Source organism: Ursus maritimus, unplaced genomic scaffold, assembly GCF_017311325.1.
Source record: "Ursus maritimus isolate PB19 unplaced genomic scaffold, ASM1731132v1 scaffold_22, whole genome shotgun sequence".
Taxonomy (NCBI): Eukaryota; Metazoa; Chordata; class Mammalia; order Carnivora; family Ursidae; genus Ursus; species Ursus maritimus.
Genome location: NW_024424675.1, coordinates 37311047 through 37335192, shown reverse-complemented (window position 1 = coordinate 37335192; position 24146 = coordinate 37311047). Strand labels below are relative to the sequence as shown.

At 53.4% G+C, this 24146-nt stretch overlaps 1 protein-coding gene across 4 annotated transcripts in view; it reads left to right on the top strand.

The window, feature by feature from the left end:
* The window catches only part of RIPOR3 (RIPOR family member 3), a 73925-nt gene that overhangs the window by 22400 nt on the left and 27379 nt on the right, over nucleotides 1-24146 (top strand). For 3 of the 4 annotated variants that reach the window (XM_040638467.1, XM_040638466.1, XM_040638465.1), the window contains exon 2: nucleotides 21247-21365. The exons of the other annotated variant lie outside the window; for it this stretch is intronic. In XM_040638467.1, coding sequence (XP_040494401.1) covers nucleotides 21247-21365 — 119 coding nt within the window. The remainder of the gene's footprint in view (nucleotides 1-21246; nucleotides 21366-24146) is intronic. 4 annotated transcript variants of the gene reach the window in all.

Sequence of the window (24146 nt, the reverse complement as noted above, 5' to 3'; positions counted from 1 at the left end):
ACCCCTCCCTCCACCATTCTACTTTCTGTCTCTATGACTTGGACTGCTCTAGGGACCTCAGTTGGGGGAGTCATATCATAATTGTCCTTTGATGACTGGCCTCCCTTACTTTGCATCATGTCCCCGAGGTTCATTCATGCTGTAGCCTATGTCAGAATTCTCTTCCTTTTTAAGGCTGAACAGTATTCCATTGTACGGAGAGACCACATTTTGTTTATCTGTTCATCTGTTGATGGACACGTGGGTTGCTTCTACCTTTTGGCTACTGTGAGTAATGCCGCTGTGAACATGGGTGTATAAATATCTGTTCAAGTCTGGGTATACACCAGAAGTGTGGTTAAAAGAGTTTATGGAGAGCCCTTTGCCCATGCCGGGCATATAGTAAACATTCAGCAGTGTAGCTAATAAGACCAGGGTTGGGAAAATAGTGGGTGAAATTTTTTTAAATGCAAATTAAAGAATGGGATGTCAAATTAGCAATGACTAAAAAAGGAATATTCTTCAGTGCAGTTGGGGTACGGTGAGATGTGTAATAATGTGTAAATATTATATATATTCCTCCCATAAAATAGGTGCCATTTGTGGGATCATTTACTAAGTGCCAGAAATGCTGCCACACTCTGTATATATTTTCTCTCATTTACTCCTCCCTCCTGACAACTTAAAGGGGTGGGTCTATTATTACTCCATCCTACAGATGAGAAAACAGAGGTCCCAAGTGGTAACACAGCTCTCTGGGTCTCACAGCCAGCAAGTGGCAGAGCTGGGATTCAAACCCAGGCCCTTGGCTCCGAGAGTAGAAAAGCAATGGAAAAAATTGCTCTAAAGGCTGACCGCGGCCCCTAGGAAGGATGGGAGTACTTATTTTCCACCGCGCATTGGTCTGTATTTTTTCTCCAAGCCAGGAAAAAAAGAGCATATTAGATTTAAAAAAAAAAAAAAAAAAGAAGGGAAGAAACAGTTGCCTCTTGCAAGCAGGCATCTTTGATGATAATATATCCATGTCGTGTGTCTCATGCCATGAGCTCAGTTTGTGTCTGTTTTTTTTTCTGGCTGAAGAACAGCAGAGTGTCCTGGCTGTGTCTTCTGGCTGATTGCTTAATAATCATGGACGCGCACACACACACACAAACGTACACACACACGCACGGCCCAACCCATGAGAGGAGACAAAGCCAGCAGTAGCCAAAACTCTGCTAGATCGATGCGGACTGTTACGGGCACAGCTTTCCAAAAAGCAGAGCTCAGTGAAATAAATATTTTTCCTGTGAGAAGAGGCTTAAGTCGGCGATCTTAACAACCCCCCAATTCATTCCAGATCCACTCAGAGTGGCTGGCGTCAGGGAGCCCATCTTGATGTACTTAGGATCGCTTGGTAACGGCAGCGTGCCTGCGTGTCTGGCTGGCTTCTCCCACGTGGCAGCGTGCCACGGGATGCTGGCCAGGGCCGGCAAGAAGGAGTTTGTCTCTGGAGGATGCTCTCTCCACGCCTCCTGAGCTCCCACAACTTCCTGGGGTCCCTAACTTGCTTCTCCTGGGAAACCAGCACTATTTGCTCTCAACCGGAGGCCTGAGAATTCAGCCTCTTTTCTCGGCAGAGGCTCCGTTCTGTCGGTCCTGGAGACAGTCTGCAGGAAGAACTTAGAATCAGGGCCTTCGGAAACCAATACACATGAAGCCGCTTGGGGTATCTCGAAAACTGGGAGCCTCACTACCCAGGCGAAAATTCCTTGATGATTCACTCATTCACTCACTGGGTGGCACACTCAATAATTGCTTATTGGGTCACCTCCCAAGGGTTAAGATTTGGTACGAAGCTGGCATAAGACAGTATGAAGTTGCTGGAAGCCCAAGATCCGTTCGGTCACCCATGCCCCCATTCATTCATTCAGCAGGTATTTACCGAGTGCCTCCCAGGTGCCAGGCCCTCTCCTGGGACGGCTGGTCCGTTAGGGCACGCATTCTAGCTGGAGGGACAGACAGGAGACAAGGAAAATGCAGTGAATAGGATATCTGCTGGTGTTAAATGCTAGAGAGAAAAATTAAACAGAATTGGGAACGTGGGGGGGGGGGCAGGGCTTGTCCCACTTAGATGAGGGGCCAGGAAAAGCCTCAGGAGGAGGTGAGATTTAAGTCATTGCAGGAGAGGAGGGAAGATGATTCAGGGGACAGGCATTAACAATGTGACTCACGGATCACGTAAGTCCCCTTTCAATGACCTCTCAGTCCCAATTATGCCAGTGAGAGTCTTCTTGTTGTTCGTACGTCTTTAATGCCTCGCTAAGACCTACTAATCTCCCTACCTTGAAAGAACAGGCTTAGCTGGCAATGTGCCTGCCTGCACTTGGACGTGGCTCTGTGTGCAGTGTGAATATTTCACAGTCCCTGCTTACGATCTTATTGATGGCAAATGATGCTGGCTTTTCATTTACAGTCATGATTAAATTGTCCTTTCAAAATATGCTTATTTTTTGAAAACTGAGTTGATTTACAGAAAAGCATTCAGTAACTTGTAACACAGGTGGTACTCCAGTGTGGGGAAGTGGGGAAGTCAGGAAGGCGATACACGCATGAAGTTTGGGACGCACTAAAACAGGACAAGACCCTTCTCAAGTTGCTCAGAGCCTGGCTGGGGAAACCTTCTGGGTGGGATTCAGCCTGCCATCCGCGACTCCCTTTAACGCCTCTGGAAGAGGATGGCGCTCCCTGGATCAGGGCAAGGGGCTCAGAAGAGGCGCTGCTGGGGGCATGCCTGAAGGCAAGGGCAAGTTTGGACCTGCCCACGAACAACAGACAGGGTTGCAGGGAACAGTGGGAACATCGTACACCAAGGTAGTGCCAGTGGAAAGAGAAGAAAAATCAGCTGGGCAGCATGTGAATAAGGGAGCAGAGTTGCTGGAGGAAGCAGACCCTCGGGAAACCACCCCAATTTATCTAGTCCAATGACTAATCCTAACACGAATTCTACAACTTCCCTTCACTGAGCACTGCTTTCTTGTGTCTTCTTATGTCATTTTCGCAGACTGGCAAGGTAGTGCTGTTATGGCCCCATTCTACAGATGGGGAACTTGGGGGCTCTGGCCAAGTTACCTGCCCAAGGTCATGCAGCTAGTAAGAAGCCATCACGACTTTTTTTCAGCCTATTTTTTAAGACGGAGATATAGCTTACGTACTATAAAATTCACTTTTATTTTTTTATTACTATTTTAAAAGATTTTATTTATTTATTTGAGAGAGAGCGCACACACGAGCCAGGCGGAGGGGCACAGGGAGAGGGTGAAGCAGACTCCCCACTGAGCAGGGAGCCCGATGCAACGCGGGGCTCGATCCCAGGACCCTGAGATCATGACCTGAGCCCAAGGCAGATGCTTCACTGACTGAGCCACCCAGGAGCCCCTAAAATTCACACTTTTAAAGTGTCCAGTTAAGCACATTCACAAAGCTGTGCAACTGTTGCTACCATCTAATCCCAGAACATTTCCACTGCCCCCCCCAAAAAAACCCCGTCCCCATTAGCAGTCACCGCCCCCCCATCCTTCTCTGCTCCCAGCCTCTGGCAACCACTAATCTATGTTCCGTCTCTATGGATTTGCCTATTCTGGACATTCCATAGAAATGGAATCATATACTGTGTGGCCTTCTGTGTCTGGCTTCTTTCACTCAGCATCATGTTCTCAGGATTCGTCTGCAGTGTGACATATACGACCGCTTCGTTTCTTTACATGGCCGAGTACTATCCCGCTGTATGGATGCCCCCCCGTTTCAGGATCCACTCGTCAGCTCATGGACACTTGGGTAGTTTTGGCTCCTTGGCTACAGAGAATAACGCTGCTGGGAACACTTGCGTGCAGGTCTTGTGTGGACATGTGTTTTCATTTCTCCCGAGTGTATGTCGAGGAGTGAAAACTGCCCCACCGACCGTAACTCTGTGCGAAGCATTAGAGGAATGGCCAAACTGTCTTCCAAAGCGGCCGCCCGAGCTCCGTCCCGACCAGTGGGGTCTGAGGCTCCGGTCTCTGCATGCCCTCGCAGGGACAAATTCACTTTCAAGATCACTCCTGTGGGTGTCATTTGGTTCCATGTGGCTATAGGACTGAGGTCCCTGCTTCCTGACTAGCTGCCAGCTGAGGTCACTTCCAGCTTCTAGAGGCCCTCAGTGTTCCTTGCCACACGGCACCCCCATCTTCAAAGCCATCAGTGGAGACGTTCCCTCACACAGAACCCCTCTCCTACTTTAAACCTCTTTTGACCGGAAAAGCCAGACCACTGTGCCTTAGAGGAGGGGCATCCTGGGGGGGAGGTGTGAAATGGCATCTCCTTGTGGATTCAGTATGCTGGGGAAGCAGCCAAGGGGGGCGTTTAATTCGAAATGTTTGGTCTCGCTGCCCATTGTTGCCAAACCGGGGTCCAAGGGAACAGGGAGGCGGGAGGACTGATGGAGTGTGGATGTATGGGAGGGTGGCCAGGGCTCGGGACCGCTCCGAGGATGGGGGGAAAACCGCAGGGGCAGGCGGTGGGGCTCAGAGATGGGGAGAGTTTAGGGGTGCAGTAGGGTTGGCGAGGGAACGTGCCAGTAACTGGGAGACTGGACCCCCTTGTCTCCCTGGGTCGAGGGTCAGCCTCTTCTGAGGATAAAGCCTTGGCCTCGAGCTTCTATTTTTTAATTTTAATTTAATATTTTATTTCATAATTTTAAATTTAAATTTAATTAATTAACATATTGTGTATTAATAGTTTCCAAGGTAGACGTCAGTGATTCATCAGTCTTATATAACACCCAGTGCTCGTTCCATCACATGCTTTCCTAATGTCCGTCTCCCAGTTACCCCATCCCCCCACCCCCTCCCCTCCAGCCACCCTCAGTTTGTTTCCTATGATTAAGAGTCTCTTATGTTTTGTCTCCCTCTCTGATTTCATCTTATTTTTCCCTCCCTTCCCCTATGCTCTTCTGTTCGTTTCTTAAATTCCACATGAGTGAAATCATATAATTGTCTTTCTCTCATTGACTTATTTCACTTAGCATAATACTCTCTAGTTCTATCCACATCGTTGCAAATAGCAAAACTTCTCTTTTTGGTGGCTGCGTAATATTCCATTGTATATGTACACGACGTCTTCTTTATCCATTCATCTGTCGATGGACGTTTGGGCTCTTTCCATAGTTTGACTATTGTGGACACTGCTGCTAGAAACATTGGGGTGCAGGTGCTCAGGCTTCCTTTAGACAGAATGAGACTGAAGCTGAGCAGCAGAATTCCTCCTCGGTGCGAAGGGGATCTCGAGGAGGGAATGATACCAGGGCTCTCTGCGCTGGGCAATGGTGTCACGCAGTCCCACCTGCTGCCTCCAGAGTTGTGACTTTCAGGTCCTGATTCCCCAAGGGTCTGTAATGCCCAGGACGCCGGGTCAGGGCTCATTCCCATGTCCTCGGTGTGTGGGACAGGGCTCTGACGACCACAGGTGCACTGTTGTTAGCTGTCAGCTGGTTTCTAATCATTAACACATCCGCTGTTCCTGTTTGTTGAGCATTTACTATGCGCCCTTGCGACGTTCCCTGCCCTGACGCTTCACACACATTTAATTTCCATCCCCATTTCACAGATGAGGAAACAGGTTCTGGGAGGTGAGGGAGGTAGTGTGGCCAACAACACGCAGCCAGTGAGCTGAATGGTCAGGATCTGGGCCTCGTCTCTGACCGCCCGGCACACTGGAGCCTTCCGTTTTAAGGTTTCCTCGACAGACGGTGTTGGTTTTCTGCTGCTGTGTGACACACTGCCACAACCCCAGCTGCTTTACACAATCCCCATGCCCGAGCTCCCTGCTCTGGAGGGCAGAAGTTGGTGTGGCTGGGGTCTCTGCTGAGGGCATTATAAGGCTCGATTCAAGGTATCGGCCGGGCTGCGTTCTTGTCCAGAAGGAATGGGGACAAATTCACTTTCAAGATCACTCCTGTGGGTGTCATTTGGTTCCATGTGGCTATAGGACTGAGGTCCCTGCTTCCTGACTAGCTGCCAGCTGGGGTCACTTCCAGCTTCTAGAGGCCCTCAGTGTTCCTTGCCGCACGGCACCCCCATCTTCAAAGCCATCAGTGGAGATGCTCCCTCACACAGAACCCCTCTCCTACTTTAAACCTATTTTGACTGGAAGAGCCAGTCCTGTTTAAGAGCTCACCTGATAAGGTCTAGCCCATCCAGGATAGTCTCCTTTCCACCACAGAAGGTGACACAATCACCGGAGGCATATCCCATTCTATTTACAGGTTCCGTCCACATTCAAAGGAGAAAGGATTATGCAAGGTCAGAGGTCACCGGGAGTCATCTTAATATTCTGCCTGCCCACAGAAGATCCTAGGTGTTAATAACAACGATCATGATAGCTACAGTAATAGTACAAACTTTCGTTTGTTACAGCTTCATGGTTTTCAGGCTGATCCTACGTCTGTAATCCCGTTGGAGCCCAGCAGCCATACTGTGAGGTATCTGCTTTTTCCCCATTTTGCCCACGAGAGAGAGAATGCCTACCTCGCCCAGCGAGGGCTGAAGTCCAGATTTTTGACCCCCAGCCCCGGGCTCTTGGCGCCCACAGGATCCCGCCTCCCCTTAGAACCTCAGACCTCATCACCGTCCTTGGAAGGGGTGAAGCGTCATTTCCAGCCAGCCCAGCCTTCGGGGAGTGCCTCCCTGTAAACTCGCCACATTGGGTCATCGAAACTCCAGCTTTTACAGGAATTGCCACTGGGCTGGGCAAACCTCACCTCATTTAGCAGGAAAAACCAATAAAGCCTGAGGGGCTCAGAATCAAAACAGCATGTGTGCAGGAAGGGCCCAGCTTGGCAGCGGCCCAGCCTCACAGCGGGGGAGGCGGTTTGGCCAAGGCTGTGATGCGTGGGCCGAAAGCGAGGGGCCACCCGCTCCGGGGGGTGGGGGCGGGGGCGGTCAATGTGTCAGGTAGCAGTCACCACTGTCCTGTATCAGTGGGCACGAGGCATTTGGATGCCCCGAGAATCAGCCCCCGGATGCCCACATCTTCTAGACTTCCCGTGGTGTAGCCCCCCTTTACTATGTGAACCAAGGCCTGAGACCCCAGTGAGAAATCCAGGACCATGGCCCCCACGATCCCTAAGGATTCTTGAGGGTCTTAACATTTCTTCTAGATCCCTTTGTGCTGACATGTTAATTTTTAAAAATTCTCTGCTCTTCTAAAATTGCTGTCTTTTCTCCTTGTATCCCATGCTGGACGCTGTTCCAATTCTTTCATTTCTCCTCAAGTATTGCTAACACAGGCCTGCCGGGAGAGTGGACTCTAGAGATATCTGTTGTGAGCTCACGTGAAAGAATTGAGCTGACTTGAGCTGAGGGGGTCTCCCGGAAGGTCACTGGTGGGGGCGGGGGTGCACAGGCCTGGCAATGGGCCTGAACCAAGAGTTCCAGAACCCATGGTGGGCTCACAGCAGACATTCCGGTCAGGGCCCTGCTGAGCCAGGATGAACGAAATCCAACGTGTTCCATCTCCTGTCCGCCTGCCCCCGCTTTCCTTTTCCAGAGAGGCTGTGTCTGCTTCGCCTGGCGTGGCTCTTGTGCCTGTCCTTGGTGAGGGGACCGTGGGGCTCCTGGGCCAGGCCCAGTGGACCTACAGCAGATGAGCAAAAACTAGGTCCTCAAAAGGAAAATGGGGTGCCATCAGGAAGAGAGAAGGGGCAATGGGAAGCCAAGGGGAGCACACTTGGAAATAAATTTAAGAATCCCCATTGTAAAATTTCATTGCCTGGAGTATTTCATGTGTTGTCCCCTCCCATCCCCCAAAGCCACATTGCTGTGCTTGCTTATACTGACCTAGTGTCTTCTCTCCCACCCACCAATGCTTGGAGCACACCTGGACACATGCAGAATCTCCTTAAACTGCTGCATTAAACAAAGTGTTTTCTACCTGTTGTAGGTTGAATTGTGTCCCCCGAAAGATCTGTTGAAGTCCTATCCCCTTGTCCCTGTGCATGTGACCTTATTTGGAAATAGGGTCTTTGCAGTTGTCATCAAGTTAAGACAAGGTCATTAGGGCTGGCCCTAGTCCAGCGACGGTCCCAAGGTGTCCTTATAACAAGAGGGCCACACCTTATGCAGACAGAGACCACTGGGACGAGGCCGCATGACCCCACAGGCAGAGGCGCGAGAGGGGCAACTATCATCCAAGAGGCACTGAGGACAGACAGCCACCACCAGAAGCTGGGAGAGACTAGGAGAGAGACCCTTTCCTTGAGCTTTTAGAGGGGACATGGCCCTGCTGACACCTTGATTTTGGACATCTAGCTTCCAGAAGCGTGAGACGAGACACTTCTGTTGCTTTAAGCTACCTGGTTTATGGTATATTTGTTACAGCAGCCCCAGAAAGCTGATACACTTCCTCAGGTCTCTAACCTTGGGACTCAAAGCAGTAGACCAAAGCTATACATTATAGTTTGGTTTTTCCTTTTAACAACAACAACAAAAAAAGCACATTCTTGCGACTGTAAAGCGAGTCACAGAAGGTAACTTCAATGATCCCTATTTTACAGATGGAGAAACTGAGGCTCAGAGGGTAAGTGACTTAAGTCACAGAGCTAGGAAGAGGCAAAGTCTGGACTTGAACTTGGGTTGTTTTGACCTCAAGGCTTACACTCCTTACTCTGCTCGTGAATCTGTGGATGTGTAGCTCACAGATTACCACCGAATCCTCCCATCCTAGTCCCCAGGGGTTCCCTTCCTTATGACATGAGCTCAGAACTGCGTACTAGCCTCATACGTATGGAAACCACCTGCTGCGGCCACATCTTACGTAACCCTGGTGATTTTCATTATAAAATTGGAGATGCATTCCCACCAAACTCATCTCCCAGTAGGCCAAGTAAGAATGTTTGGCAAAGAAGGAATTAATTGATAAACAGCTGGTAGAACACAAACTCCAGAATCCGCCTGGAGTGTTTTGCAACACTTTTTGGAAACTCCAGGATTACAATTTCAGCACAAACTGTTTATTTCAGGCTGTTAAGCCACACACATACCCTGCATGCCTGGGAATCCACTGGCTCCACTCTGAACACCCCGAATGGAGTCCCTCTCTTCCTTCTGTGCGGACGTTTGTAGTGGCTGGTAGAGCAGGGCTGCAATACCTGGAGAGACCAGTAGGGGTCTTCTTCCAATAGGAAATGGATTTCAGGCTGCAGATTCTGGAAATTCAAGACTTTGAGTTCTAGAAAATAAAGCTGTGCCTTCGGGAGGAAATCCACTCTCCTTACAATGTGGGTTAGCCATCTGGCATGGAGTCACTCAGTCCTGAGGGTGGGGCAAGAAAAGTTGCGAAAAAATCTGACGTTTCCTGCCCCTCTGTCCCAGGGAGACACAGGAGCTGGGGTCAGGGCGCCTGGGACAGCCTCTTTCTCTGCAGTTGGCCCCCGGAGCACATCGCACTGTCGAAAGAAAAACCGAAACAGCGGTCTGGCTTGGTTTGTCTCTTGTAAACTGTTTATCTTGGGATGACCAGATGGCTCATCTCTGGATGAACCCCTAACCATTTCCGGTGCTGTTAACAGCCTCCATCAGCAAACAGTCCCCCTCGACCAGCCCACGTGCCTGTGCAGGAGTCCCAGGGTCGGCTGGCAGGGGACCTCGGGCATTCCAGGAGGCTGACTCCGCACCATTGGGCCAGGGATCCTCATCCAGATGCAGGCGCCAAGTTAGACAACTGCGGGGTGTGGACGGAATGGCTCATGAGCAACTTCGGGGGGTGGGCTTGAAGTGTTAATACCCACTGGGCTCCCCAGTTACAGCCCTAGCCCCTCACCCACCTGGGGTCCCCCAGTGAGGTCCCTGTTCAGCCTATCTCTTCACGTCTCACTACTCAAAATGTGTTCGAATGCCAATATTTCCCTCCTGCCCACCTCTCCATCCACCCCGGCCCCCCCGGCTGTGTGACTGTGGTAAAACCACTTGCCCTCTCTGAGCCGCAGCATTAAGCTGTAAACAGGGAGAGGGCCTGACACCCCTTCCTGCCTGCCTTCTAGGCTGGGCGAGAATGGGGGGAAATAGGAATGGATTGTGTGAAGACTTTGCAAGTCCTCCCCTGCCCCCTGCCTTCACCAGAACGAGACCCAGTTGTGATTCCTTTTTTCGGGCGAGAAAGGGGCAGTGGGTAGGGAGCTCCTGCCCGCCCCTATCTGGGCTCCATCCTGAGGCACCCCTGACCGAGGCCTCTCTGCGGCGGGTGCTTCCTCAGAGCTTTGCGGGTGCAGTTCTGGGGGTGAGATTTTAGTTCTAGGTGTGTCCAGAAGCCGCAAGCCTGGGGAGGGTGTCAGACACCTGATGGACATTTTTAAAAGCTTGTTCTGGTTTTCAGGTGGGGGCAGAGGGCCAGGTGGAGGCAGAGAGACCAGGGAAGACCAGAGAGGTGAGGGGGTCTTGGCCTTGAGGGAGGGGGATGCAAAGGAGGAGACAGATTCAGCGTGTTTCTGAGAAGCAGAGCAGACAGTGAAATTTCTTGGCCAAGGCCCTCTACGAAGGAGGGAGATGCTCTTGAGGACTTTACAGCCTGGCTGGGAAGACGAAATTCTCCCCCAGGGAGCTAGACTTCAGTGGTCTACAGAGTAGAAACTTAATCTTAGAGATGCAAAAAGCAGGTTCCAAACTCTTAAAACATAGAAGGACAATGTTGACAGATCTGGTCACATAAATACTTGAAGCTTTTATTACATACACACACACACATCATTAAGAACAAGTTAAAAGGTGAGTGAGGGGCTGGGAGAAAACTAGAAGTCACTGAGAAAAAGCTAGGTAGCTGGGACCAAAGAATATGAACTGACAAGTCTCAGAAGAGGAGATTCTAAAGATAACGAGCATATAGAAATACTCTTGATCTCATGAGGAATCAGGGAAAGGAGGGTGAAAAAGCCCCTTTGCCCACACCCCAGGGAACAACACGGGAGTGAGGTGGGAGGAGGAAGGGATCCAGCCCTCCAAGAAGAGGAGAATCTAAACAGTGCTCAGTGGGAGACTGGGGGTGGGGGGACTCGAAGGCTCAATGACGTCAGCAAAGCCCCTGCCAATTCCAGAAAGCTGGCAGTTAAGGCCTGTGGATAAATGGCTGACTTGGAAGCCAGGCTGCCTGGGCTGGAACTCCTAGATCCTAAGGGCCAGAACAGGGTAAAGTGGAACGTAGGGCATAACAGTTTGGTAAGGGTCAGAAGAGCGTAGTCAGGTCAAGTGCAAGGCCCCACCTGGCTCTGTACCCCTGTCTCTGCTGGGCTGGCCAGGCAGGGCGGCCGGGGAGCAGGGAGCAGGCAGACCGAGGCCAGGTGGACTTGCGAAATGTCAAGCAGCCAGAGAGGGAGTCTGTGGGTGAGAGGTAGCGGTACTGTTCCAGAAGCAGACACATGGAGGGGAGGGTGAGCAGAGGGCAAAGGGCAGGGCCCGTGATGACTTTCTTGAGCCCCCAGCACCTTGGCCTTCGCGGGACGCTTCCTCCATAAGAAATATTAAATAGTGTATGTTACGACTGAATTGGTGTAAGGATGGAAAAATTACATAAAAAATACATGCTATTAATATGTAAATAGTAACACATATACAATATCATATAACAAAACATTCTATTTAACCTACAAGTTCATTTCTTAACTTCTGATTTTAAAAGTAATCCAACCATTTCCGCCGGCCCGCGCACAAGCCCCCTGTGCCCAGTGATGTCAGGCCAGGGAAGGGCACCTAGCTGCTCTTCCTGAGACAGCAGTGGGGAACGACATTCTCGCTCAGCCCTCTGCCGGGTTAGGAGAGGCTGTTCTGATGTCCGGCTGCGTGGGTGAGCAGGGGGAGGGTCTGTGTCCCTGATTATGGAACATTCGGGCAGTTCATCCAGTGCGGAGTGGCTGGCCAAGGTGGCCCTTGGGTTTGAATCCAAATCCTGACTGTGTAAAGTGGACCCAAACCAGTGTGTGTTCATCAATGGTTGGGGTCTTTTGGATAAAACAAGTAGGTTGCCTTTGGGTCTCTCTTCACGGCCAGGAGGAGGTCACAAAGAAGGCGGGTCTCATGCAGAGCTCTGATTTTACAGCAAATACCCCAAGGAGTTCCGTCACCAAGATCTTGTCCAAGCTCGAGCCCTTGCTCTCAGGCCCCAGGCCCTTGTCCACATCCCAGTGTGAGTGTACAGGTGCACGCATGGGGGGCGTGGGGGTGGCAGAGGCTGCGGCCCCAGGGACCCTTCTGAAGCTGCTGGGCTGCTGGGCCCCCCCGATTCCCACACCCTATTCAGGTGAGGGTGAAAAGCCTCAAATATTTGTAGCCAACGGAATATAGTCCCTTCACCACCACTACCTGCAGCCATGGAAGTGATCCCGAAATCCCACGGTGCTAGTTCACGAATCCCTGCGCACAGAGGGAAGTGCTCCCTTTAACCCCGAGGTTCCCTTTGGACAGATTCTGCCTCCAGAGGACGAGTGGCAGCGTCTGCAGACACTCTCGGTTATCACACTGGAGGGGGCTGGGGTCCTGGTATCCAGCGGTGATGAATACACAGGACGAACCCCGCGGCAAAGAATGATCTGGCCCGAAGTGTCGAAGTGTCCGTGGGGCTGAGGCTGACACCCTCCCAGTCTGGAGTGAGGGCTTCTTTTTTTTTTTTTTTTTTTAAAGATTTTATTTGGAAGAAGCAGGCTCATAGCGGAAGAGCCCGATGTGGGGCTCGATCCCATAACGCCAGGATCATGCCCTGAGCCGAAGGCAGACGCTTAACTGCTGTGCCACCCAGGCGCCCCTGGAGTGAGGGCTTCTGCTTAGGGTCGCGCGCCTGTTGCTTGGTCATGGCTGGGATGTGGAGGACGTGCACACGCCCCTGAGGCAGAGCGCCCACACACGTGTTTCAAGGTGAATCACTGATGCTAGGGTGCTGCCCCTGCGAGTTCCGGCCACTTCAGCTCTACAAGCCTCAGTTTCCCAGTCTGTAAAATGGGGGTGGTAACAGCGCCTGCCTCAGAGCCGCGGGGAGATGCTGGGTGTCCAGCTTTCAGCCCAGTGTCCAGGATACAGTAAGGGGGTGCCGCTCAGCAGGCCCAGAGCTCAGCTGAGGCCACACTTTCTGGGTACCAGGAATGAAATGAGTTAATTCTTACAATAGGGCCTGGGCGCACAGTAAATGTTCTCAAAGTGTTGGTTCTCATCAGCAATATTACTGCTTTCAGTTTTTAACATCAAACAGAGGTGCTTGGCCAGGAACAGTCACTTGACCTCACCCTGACCTGCCAATGAGGTCAGCGCCAGGAGGGGTCTGTCTACCCCCTCCCTCCATCTCAAGCTCTCTCTGCCAACCTGTTTCCTTCCTCCCTTCCTTCCTTCCTTCCTTCCTTCCTTCCTTCCTCCCTCCCTCCCTCCCTCCCTCCCTCCCTTAGATTTTATTTATTTGAGAGAGAGAGAGCATGTGCACAAGCAGGGGGATGGGCAAATGGAGAGGGAGAAGCAGGCTCCCCACTGAGCAAGAAGCCCGATCTGGGGGCTCCATCCCTGGGATTATGACCTGAGCCGAAGGCAGGCGCTTAGCTAACTGAGCCACCCAGGCGCCCCTCAGCCAGCCTGTTTCTATAGCTGGCCCTACAGCCACACACCAGCGTGGAGGAAGCATTTGCGAGGGGATTCAGCTGCCCCTCTCGTGCTTCCCAAAGGATCGGCTTTTGTCCCCCCATCTCTGTTATCTTGCAGCCAGGTCCTATCTTTCCCAGCCATGTGCCCCTGGTGGCACACACATTCCCACCCCCATGGTGGCCCCAGGAGGCTCCTTCCCCAACAGTTCCTATCTCTTCCAGGTGCCCCGGGCACACTGGGTGGGGGGAGCATGTGATGAGAGCCTTTCCTTCTTGGTGATCAGATCAGTGAGGGGCCCATTTAAATCCAAACACCCTCTGGATATTTCACAGAAATTCGTGAGTCATCTTCATCTTACAAAAGCCCAGTGGAGTTAGCTGGGAGTGTAGATAATATTTGTGGGCCTTAAAAAAAAAAAGTTTGTTTTTCTTTCTTTCTCTCTTTCTTCTTTTTTTTAAGAGAGAAGTTTCTCCTTTGACCCCAGGTTCACCCTGAAAAGCAGCATTCTCTAGGTCAGAGGGTACGCAGAGTCAGCCCTGCAGCTTAATTACTATGCAACCAAGGACATGGTGACAATGTTTTTTGTTTTCTTCAAATTAAGATTTTTTTTCCAATCATGAGGGAATGCATGTCCACTGCAGAACAATTGGTAAGGTGTCGTCTCAAAAAGAAATCTGAGACCATGTCGTATATAGTTTACCTCTTGGTCTTTTCACTCAACATCGTACTTTGAACATCTTATATTTTCCCACATCATTATTCCTCAAAATCATATTCCCAACTCTTATTATGGCCACGGAAATTTCCTCCGTGTGGCTGAGCCATTTGGGCTACTGAATCTCTCCCTCGCCCTTGGCCATTTGTGGCTGCACCTGGGGTTTTCATCTGTGAAACAGTCACAGGTGCACTGTGAAGCCTGAGGAGTTGGCCCACCTGTCCACCCATGTGACTAGTCCCTTTGAGCCTCTGGGCCAGAGCTGGAGCTGGTCACGGACAACTCGCAGGAATGCCCTGGGCAGGAAGGTCACAGGGCGCTGTAGGCTGTGTGATAAACTGAGAGAAGGGACCCTCTTGGATCCCGGAGCCTGACTCCCATGCCTGGTCTTGGACCATCAGAAAGCTTCCATTTGCCTTGCAGCCCTGGGACAATGAACTCTGGGGGGGCAGTTAGGGATCCCCAAGGAGCTTCTTGTGCTTCTCTTTCACTTGAAACCAGGGCTGTCCGCTCCTCTGGCTCTCCGTCAGGCCATCTGCAGAGACACACCGGGGCTTCCGACCCGCCCCCCCCCCCAGCTCCTGGTCCCAATTCCATGGTGGGACCCAGAAATGTGGGCTGCCAAGAAGCTGGGTTCCTACCTGCTCTACTCAAACCAAGTGTCCTTCAAATCCATTACTCTTCATTTAAATATGCTATTATTTTAAAAAACACTTTCTATCATACAGAAGACAGTTTGCTCCAAATAGGAGGTTACCTTACAAGAAATTCAACAAGACACCTGAATAAATTTGAGCTCCTCCCTCTGCCTGCCCATCACCCTGTGCCTGGGGCCAGCTCTGTGTTCAGCTGAACAAGGGGGGTGACAAGTGTCAGGTGGCTGGGAAGCCAGGACAGAAAGGGGACAAAGGCAAGTGGGTCACAGTGTCTACTATGCATTCCTCACTTGGCCCAGAGTGGCCTGTGCTTGGGGGACCCTGAATTCTAGACCAGTCTTCCCACTTTATAGACGGGAGACAGAGGCTCAGAGGGGAGGGGACTTATTCAAGATCACACGCAGACCCCCTGGGCATGCTTTCCTGGCTCAGGAGAGGTGAGCAGCGGGGAGGGAGCATCTGAAAGCATCCGGTAGGAGTTGGGCCCACTGGTCTCAACAGAGAGAAGGGGAGCCCAAGTTGGTAGGTGTCAGAGCTAACATGGCCTCTGTCCCCTGTGGGTGGCTATGGGATTTTCCCTTTCAGCGGACTATCAAACATCTGGGTCTTGTTTGTGGGGGAAGCAAGCGGTGGGTGGGTCAGGGATTGATTGCGGAGGGCAAAAACCCAGCTCAAGCTGGTGTAGGCCATACGGGGTATCTGAGCTTCCCCATAAATGGTGGTCTGTGCTGGCCCAGGAGAGTGTGACGGCTCCCGGCCCCTGGTTGGAGGTGCCACGTTCGAGGGCCTGGCATGCAGTAAGCGCTCATTCATCGTCTATTGAGACACAGCATTGTCTGGCCAGGTGAGCAGTGGGCATACTGAGTAAGTGAATGAACTCAAAGGGCGCCATTACCAGAGCCAGAGGGTGCTGGAGGCCTGTCCTGCCTACTTCTCTCGGGATGCAGCTTAAACCCCCACCCCCACAAAGATCTGGTCCCCACTAGCCCCTCAGGGATGCTCTTTTGTAGCCGATGCTCTAGCCACACACACTGAACTAAGTTCATCTAATTGACCCTATCTCTTGCCTCTGAGCCTTTGCACATGCTGTTCCTGACACATGACACACTCTTCCAGCCCATCCTCTCTCTCTGCCAATTCCTCCTCCTCCTTTAGATTTCAACATATTGCTTCCCCCAAAGGGTCTCCCCAGTCACTCCCCTTTGGCTGGGTTAGGGGTCTTGTCAGCTCCCCAGGCCTCTCGTTTCCCATCCCGGTCCAGCCTCATTACCTCATGTCCTAAATCCTGTCTCCTGCTAGACTAGTTCACAGCCATATGCCCAGTGCCTGCATTCAGTAGGCACTCAATACATGTATGTTGAAGGAACAAATCAAGTGAAGGAATCGTAGGCACAGTTCTGAAGAGATGTCCTTCAATTGTTCATTTATTCAAGCCGTCACTTACGAACCAGTACTTTTGGGGGGCCCCCTAGTTGCTGAGATCCTGGACATACAACTGTGAGCAAGACCAAAAAGTTCCTGCCCCATGGAGCTGGGACTCGTGGAAAGGCCACACAACTACCAAGCAGACTGACAAGACAATTTGGGGTGGTGATGAGGTGTCCGAAGGATTTGAAACGGGGTGAGGAGGGAGGCTGTCAGGGGGGTCAGGGAGGGCCTCTCTGAGGAGGTGACCCTTTTACTGGGACCTAAAGGCTGGGAGAGAGCATCATGGGAGCCCTGCAGGAAGAGTATGCCAGAAGGGAGAGGCCACTGCCTAGAGGTGGCTGCAGCCGTGGAGCCGGGACTGTGCTGGCAGGGGGAGGAGCGTGGATTCTTCTGGCCCTTCCATTCACCTCTGGGCCATCCGGGCCAGTCAGGTGACCACTCCTGGTGTGCGCACCGGTGAAATGAGGGAGTTGGCCCCCATTGGGCGCAGACAGTCTGATTCCCAGAACGGCCTCCTCCGGTCGCCCATCCCTCTTAGGTATAAATTCAACATTCCTCATCCTGGGCTATTTTACCATTTCCTTTCGTGCTAAACCAAAGGGTCTATTTTGGAAACTCCTATAAGCAAACTAAGCCCTGCCTGGCATTTGAGCGGATATAAAAGAGCCCTAAGTGAGGGACTCAGGCATAAAAGCCACCCAGCCCTGAGAGCCCACGCTGTTAAATTTAGAAGCATCACCTCCAAATGAGGTGAAATTGTAGGTTCCCTGGGCCGGCGGGCGGCTCTGGCCAGCAGTGAGCTGGACAGATTTAGCGGAGTGGGCTCGGGCTCCCTCCAGCCGCACCTTGGGGGCGGAGGCCCAGGACGACAGCCCCGGTGTCTGGGGAGCCGCGGGCTGGGTGAGAAGCCCCTCCAGTTGTCCTGTCCCTGCTGTACTCACCAGCTGTGTCCGAGCCATCTGTCTATGTGAGCGCTGCCCACGGTGCCAGGCCAGAGAGAGGCAGCGAGGGACGTGTGAGGAGGACGTAGTCCTGTCTGCCATCAAAGGTTTGGGACCTGCATGACTTCTGTGCCTCTCTCCTCTACCCGGGGGCCCAGTGAGGTCTCTGGCTTGTCTCTCATGCTCTGCAGACTGCCGGTTGTCCGGAGCTGCACTGAGCCTCCGAGTGCCCCTCCCCAGGGACTTCCCAGACCTCCCCACAATCCAGCAGCAACAGGGTAAATGCCAGCCACAGCGGGGGAGGGAGAGGAGTGGGATCTCCAAAGTGCCCGGTCTCTGTTTTGCGGGGTCGCTGCCCCTGTTGTGTCAATGATTCAGCAACAGGAATATGAGCCTTGGTCAGAAGTGACCAACATTCACGGGGGCTTGTCAGGAGCTACACACTGAAGGCTCCCAAGATTCCAGGGGTCTCACCCTGGCCATCCCATCCCCAGTCCACAAGAAGGGAGATGCTTTTGCCACAAGAAACCCAGCTGGGCAACTGCAGCGGTCAACTGGTCAACCACCAGGATTAGCTCCATCAGGGCCTCGGGGGAGTGCTGCTGGCCTCACTTTTGGAGCAGCAGAGCTGACTGGGAGCTGAAGCTGGTCCCAAGAGGCCCACAGGGACTTGGGCTCCCACACCCTGAAGCCTGCAGGGGATGGGGCTCGATTTTTCTCGGCCATCCCCAGCTCACTGCTGGCTACGTTTCTAGCTTGGCAGGTCCCTTTCATGACCTGCTTCCATTCTGGGGCCTCCTTCTCTCCCCTTCAGCCTGGGTCTAGCTCAGGGGCGGGAGCATGTCCTCAGCCCAGCCCCTGGGGGCAGGTGCGGCCTAGCATGAAGCGGCCAGGCTTTTAAGGCCTGTTGTGCCCAGGTCCAAATCCCAGCGCTGGCATCTCCTACCTGTGCGACCTTGGATGAGTCCTTTCCTCGCCTCTCTAAGCCTCGATTTCTTTATCTGTAAAATGGGGATATGAAGAGTACTTACTTCATATAATCTTGGGAGAATTAAATGAGATCTGACGTCCTTGGAGCAGGTAGCAGGCAGAGTGCTGGCTGCCAGGGGTCAGAGGTAGTGCTGGTCACCCAAGGGTCATTCAGTAAGAGCTGCAGCTTTTCTAAGCACTGTTTCACGAGAACACAGCCATGCTCGTCGTTTACATAATGTCTGTGGCTGCTTTTGCTTTTGCGCCAGAACAAGAGCTGAAGACTTGTGACAAAGAGAATATGGCCTGCAAAGCCAAAAACTTTAGTATCTGGTCCTTTACAAAAAATGTTTGTCAGTCCCTGCCTTGAAGTCTAGCACTTAGTGGAAATTCTTATCCTTATTCTTCCGTTTATCCGGCATCAGGGGGCTGCACAGCCTGGTGCAGTGGGGACAGCAGCCCCAGCCTGTTAGGCCTTGTTCTCTGGACCCATAAGGATGTGCTGTGAATCTTCCAGGCACCAGGGAACACTCCAGTCCCACCTGCAAGTCAATCTCCCTGGGGGAGACAGAGAAGTCACCATTCACAGTCCACTGTAACTAGTGGACAGGGAGGGTTGGGGAAGGGTGTTCCAGCCCCCCTTCCCCCCCAGCCAGCCAGTGACTTTGGTGATTTCCCTCCCTGCTTTCCCCTCGTTCCCTTGCTCAGCTTGGCTGGGGGCTCTCAAGAGTTTGAGAAGGTTCCTAGTGCCACCCTGAGCTCACACTGATAGTGGTGGGACAATGGTGTTCTGATAAATGTTTAATAACCTGCAGGGGGGGGCACCCAAAAACCAAATCTGTAGCACCTGCCAACATCCAGGGTGCAAATATTCCTACCAAAATTCCAGAGAACGTAATAATGGCTTCCTGAGAGCTGGTCCAGGCTGGCAGCAGCCCAGACCAGGTGGGGACAGCGGGACCTCCTTGTGGGGCTGGGGCATCTCTCAGAGAGGTGACGCCTGACCACCCACAGGAAGGAGCGCTGGTGTCTGCAAGCCATCACATTCAGCTTCAAACGTGTCTCCGCCGCTTCCACGCTGGCTTCCTGGGCCAGTCTCGTCCCCTCTTTGGGCCTCAGTTTCTCATCTGTCCGTGTAGGTCAGCAATAGCTTCTATGCCTCAGGGCTTGTGGAGATTTAATAAGATAATTTCCGTAAGGCATTTCGTGCCGGGTCGGCTTCATAACGAGCACTCATTAGATAATGGCTCCCACCAGGGCTGGTGTTCATAGGCCCACATACAGCACGTGAGGGTCCCTGGCGCGGGTGCTTGCCGCACAGTGGGTGCTCAGCAAACACTCACCAGCTCCCCCACCCCGTCAGGCTCCTTTGCCTCTGTCGTCACCTCTGGGACTGCAGCCTCAGTCAGCCAACTGCACTGAGACAACCAACTCTTCCTGAGCGTCCCCTTTGCCTTGTCTCCTGGGTCCTTCTCTGACTTTCCATTTTGCAGCTGTGACCACTGAGGCCCAGAGCCAGTGAATGGCACAGCTGGATTTGAGCCCGGGTCTGGTTTTTGTTTGTTGGTTTGTTTCCAGTGCTCGCCTAGGTACAGCACATGCGGGGTGGGTGGGGGACGTATGGGGGGAGGAGAAGGCTTGTGGGGGCTGCCTGGGGGCTGACCACATGCAAAATGCGGGACGGGACACTGGACAGATGTGGCTCAAAAGAGAACGTTATTCCAGGGGGAGAGGCCCCAGTATGAGCCAAGGCATGGACACTGGACTCAGCTGGCGGGAGAGGGGACGAGGGGACGCAGGGATAGGAGGGAGGTGGTGCCGTTTATAGGTGTGGCTTGGGTGGCAGGGTCCCCGGAATCCTGGGACTGACTTCACCCTGGCTGAGGAACAGGGTATGAAACTCTAGCTGCAGAGATTTAGGTTAGATACGGAGAACCTTCCGCTCATTGCTGCTGGAAGACACTGGGCAGTATTCCCAAGGGATGTGATGGCATTTTTTCCAATACAGAGGTGGTTTGGAAAAAAGAAAAGACAGCCAGGGTTCTAGGCTGGCCTCACTGCAGCCTGGGTCGGGGACAGGGCAATGGAGTCGGGGATTCTGGAGGCCTGGGATGCCAGCAGGCTGGCCTCCGTGGAGTTGGGCTTCATCAACTCCTGCTCAAACCCTCTCGAGGCTCCCAGTCACCCCGGCCTAATTGCAAGGCCAAACCCCTCCCTGGGGTTACCAAGGTCCCCCCAAGACCTGCACTCTGCTGGCTTCTCCAGCTTCACCTGGAGTCACACTCCAACCAACTACACTGCTTTCTGTTTCTGGATGACACCATGTCCTCTGCACCCCCAGGCCTTTGCCCATGCTGTTACCTCTGCCTCAGATACTCTTCCTTCCCCTCTCCTTCGTCTCCCCTCCTCAGCCTTTCCTTCTCAGTACTTGGTCGCCTCCTCCAAAGCAAGGTCAGGTACCACCTGGGCTCCCTGTCACTTTGCTAGAGACTTCCTACTGTAACTGGTAGCTCATCAGCCTCCCTGCCAGACTGGGAGCCCCGGAGAGCAAGGGCTTTGCCTGTCTTGCTCAGTGCATGTCTCCAGCACCCTGTCTGGCACACAGTGCTCAGGGAGGGTTTATGGAGGGGGGTGAGGGTTCCGGGCAGAGAGGAGAGTTAACTGAGAGGAGGTCAGCAGGTCTGGTTTCAGGAGGAGCGGACTCCCCCCTGCTGGAGAGCTCAGTATTGCTCAGGCATTAAGAACCAGAGCGCACAGTACAGAGACCTCGGTTCGAATCTCGCTCCTGCCACTAGCCCCAGGCAGGTTCCCCAACCTCACTGAGCCTCACTTCTCTCACCTGTCGGCTGGAGACAGGACCTTGGGGGCCCTGGTGGAGGGGACCCGGCCGCGGTCAGCACTCACCAGGCTGACTCTCCTGTCCTCTCCCCGCATAGGTGACGGCCATGTCGGTGAGGCTGCGGTTCCTGTCCTCCGGGGACGCGGGGGCCGTGGGGGTCGTGGGCCGGAGCGCCTCCTTCGCCGGCTTCAGCAGCGCGCAGAGCCGGAGGCTCACGTAAGTTCTGCCCCGGCGGACGGTGCGGGGCTGGTCCGTCTTCCGCCGCCTGGGACCCGGAGGCTCGCCCTCAAGCGAAGTCTGCAGCCCAGCACAGTGTGTGCGCATGCGTGCGTGGGCAGGCGTACAAGCGTGTGCGTGCGTGCGTGCGTACGCGTGCGACACTGGGTGCGGGGAGAAACCTGTAATTTCCTTGAGACCCGAACGGGTATCATCTCAGTTGGTCCTGCAAGTCCGATCGGCCTGAGCTTATCAGACCCTCAGAGAAGTGGAGCTGCTCCCCAAGGTCACACAGCAAGGCAGGTTCAGCCCTGGAACTTAGCCTCCTGGGGTGGGGTTAGGATGGAATGTTCTTCCTGTTTGACAGAGTGGGACGTGGGGCCACCTATCCCAGCTCTGTGACCTGGGGCCAGTGACTTCACCTCCGAGTCTCGGTTTCCTCATCTGTGAAATGGGGATCATGAGTGTCCCTCCCCCACAGAGCTGTCAGGAGAATACAATGAGGTGACACATAGCAAGCAGCCAGCACAGGCTGGCGCTCGGCAGGTGCTTGTGGGAAATCCGTCAAGGGAGGTGCAGCAGCCTCTGCAGAGCTGGGCCTGGGGTCAGTGCAGACCCTCTAGACACGAGTTCATGGCTGCTCCATGTGTTTCCTCCAGCTGCAGGTAACCCCCAGGAGGGAGGGTCGTCTCCACTCCTGGGGGCCACCGCCTGGTCCTGCTAGTAGGCTTAGGGGGTGGGGCAGTCCTTCAGGCATTCTGAGGGGCCCACACACCTGCCTGTCGGAGCCAATGTGGTAGACAGGCAGGAATCCCAGCCAAGCAGGGCTCCAAGCCTGGTTGGTCAGTGAGTCAGTCAACAACCAGATCTCACCATAGCCCTCTCCTGCCTGAAGTCCGCACAGGTTCCCATTCACCTGGAATACAATCCAGTCCCCTCACACGGCCTAACAAATAGCTCCCTGTGATCTGGCTGGCTAGCCTTTTTTTTTTTTTTTTTAATTTTTTTATTTATTCATTTGACAGAGCACAAGCAGGGGGAGCAGCAGGCAGAGAGAGAGAAGCAGGCTCCCTGCTGAGCAGAGAGCCCAATGTGGGGCTCGATCCCAGGACCCCGAGATCACGACCGGAGCCAAAGGCAGACACTTAACCCTCTGCCACCCAGGCGCCCCAGGCCAGCCTCCTTTCTCATCCTCTGCTTTTGCCGTATGGACCTCTCTCCCCTCCAGGCCTTAGTGCAGGCAGTGCCCTCCACCTGGGCCTCTCTTCCCGCCCCTGTTTACCTGGCCAGTTGCTGCTTAATCTCCTTTGGGCCTTGGTTTCACTGCCATGTCCTGGGGTGGACCACCTGAGCCCCAGACCAGGCCGTCCTACAGCTCCTCCCTGGGGTCCCACAGCTGCACGCTTGACCTCCAATGATGCCTGGTCCCTGAGGTCAGTCCCTCCGGCTTGCCCTCTTGTCTCTTGGCTGCTTATTTCCAGCATGTGCCTGGGAGGAGTGGCATCTCAGGGCTGCAATTCTGGAGTGTCCCAGTTGGACGCACCCTTAGGAATCCCTAATTCATTCCACAAATATTTAAGGAGCACCTACTTGGCCCAGGCCCAGTCCCAGGCTCTGGGGACAGACCCAGGCCCTGCCTCCTGTCAGGGCAGCGAACAAGAAGCCAACTGTAATCAAGATGGATTCAGCCGGTGGCAAGTGCTGTGAGAGAATTAAAACGGGGCTGTGCGAGGGCAGCAGGGGTCTCAGAGGAGGACCTCAGTGGGGAAGCGGCACATTTAAGGCCAGAGAGAAAAGTTGCCTATTTCGTGCAGAAAGCGGGCAGTGCTGGGGAAGTCTTCCAGGTGGAGAAGGCAGCCAGTGCAAAGGTCCTGAGGTGGGGATGAGCTTTGCAGTGCAGAAAGGGTGTGTGTGGCTGTCTTGAGGGATAGAAGTGAGAGAGGGAACTGCAGGGCTTTGCGGGAGACGGTGAGGACATCTTCAGTGCAAGGGGAGCCTCTGAAGGAGCTGAAGCACCGGAAACGGAAATTCCCAGAGGGAGTGAGTGCCCAGTTCCCCCCCACTCCCAGCCTCCAAGAGGAGAAAGTGTGGACGCCATTGTGAGGAAGGCATACAGTAGGCACTCCATAAGTGCTGCTGGGAGGGGCTAAGTAAACTGGCCGGGGAATGATGATGTTCCTTGATGGAACCACTCCCCAGCTGCCTCTGCTGGGCTTCTTCAGGGCCCCCATCCCATGGGGTCTGTAATCAGGGCTGCTAAGGACACTTATGCGGGTCACCCAGGCAAGAGGACATCCAGCCATGCAACCCTCCCAAGCTCTGGGCCCTGGTGTGCAGCTGGTCCACCTGGCGGGGACCTTTCTCTAATTCACACAGAGGCACCCTGGGGACTTTGTTCGTGTGGTCTGGCAGTGGTGGGCGGCGGTGGTGGGGTTCCACAGACACTGCGGCCCAGGCCGGCTGCATGAGTGTGCCACGTGTGTGCTCACCAGGGCCCCGAACTCAGATAAAACGCTCTGTTCTTGCCTCCTTGAAATCCTTAATACGTTTTGAAAAAGGGGCCCCGCTTTTCTTTTGCACTGGGTCTTATGAATTCTTGCCTGGTCCTGCCTGCAGCTCTCCCCCTGCCAGGCCTTTGGGGGCCTCTGGATTTCCTTGCATCCATGGGAATGTTCCAGCAGGCCCCAGTCAGGAGCTCTGCCCAGATAATGTCCCAAGGTGGGTCCCTGATCTCTTGCTGCCCCACTCTGGGATTTCTGGGGTCAGCACTCTGAGTGGGAA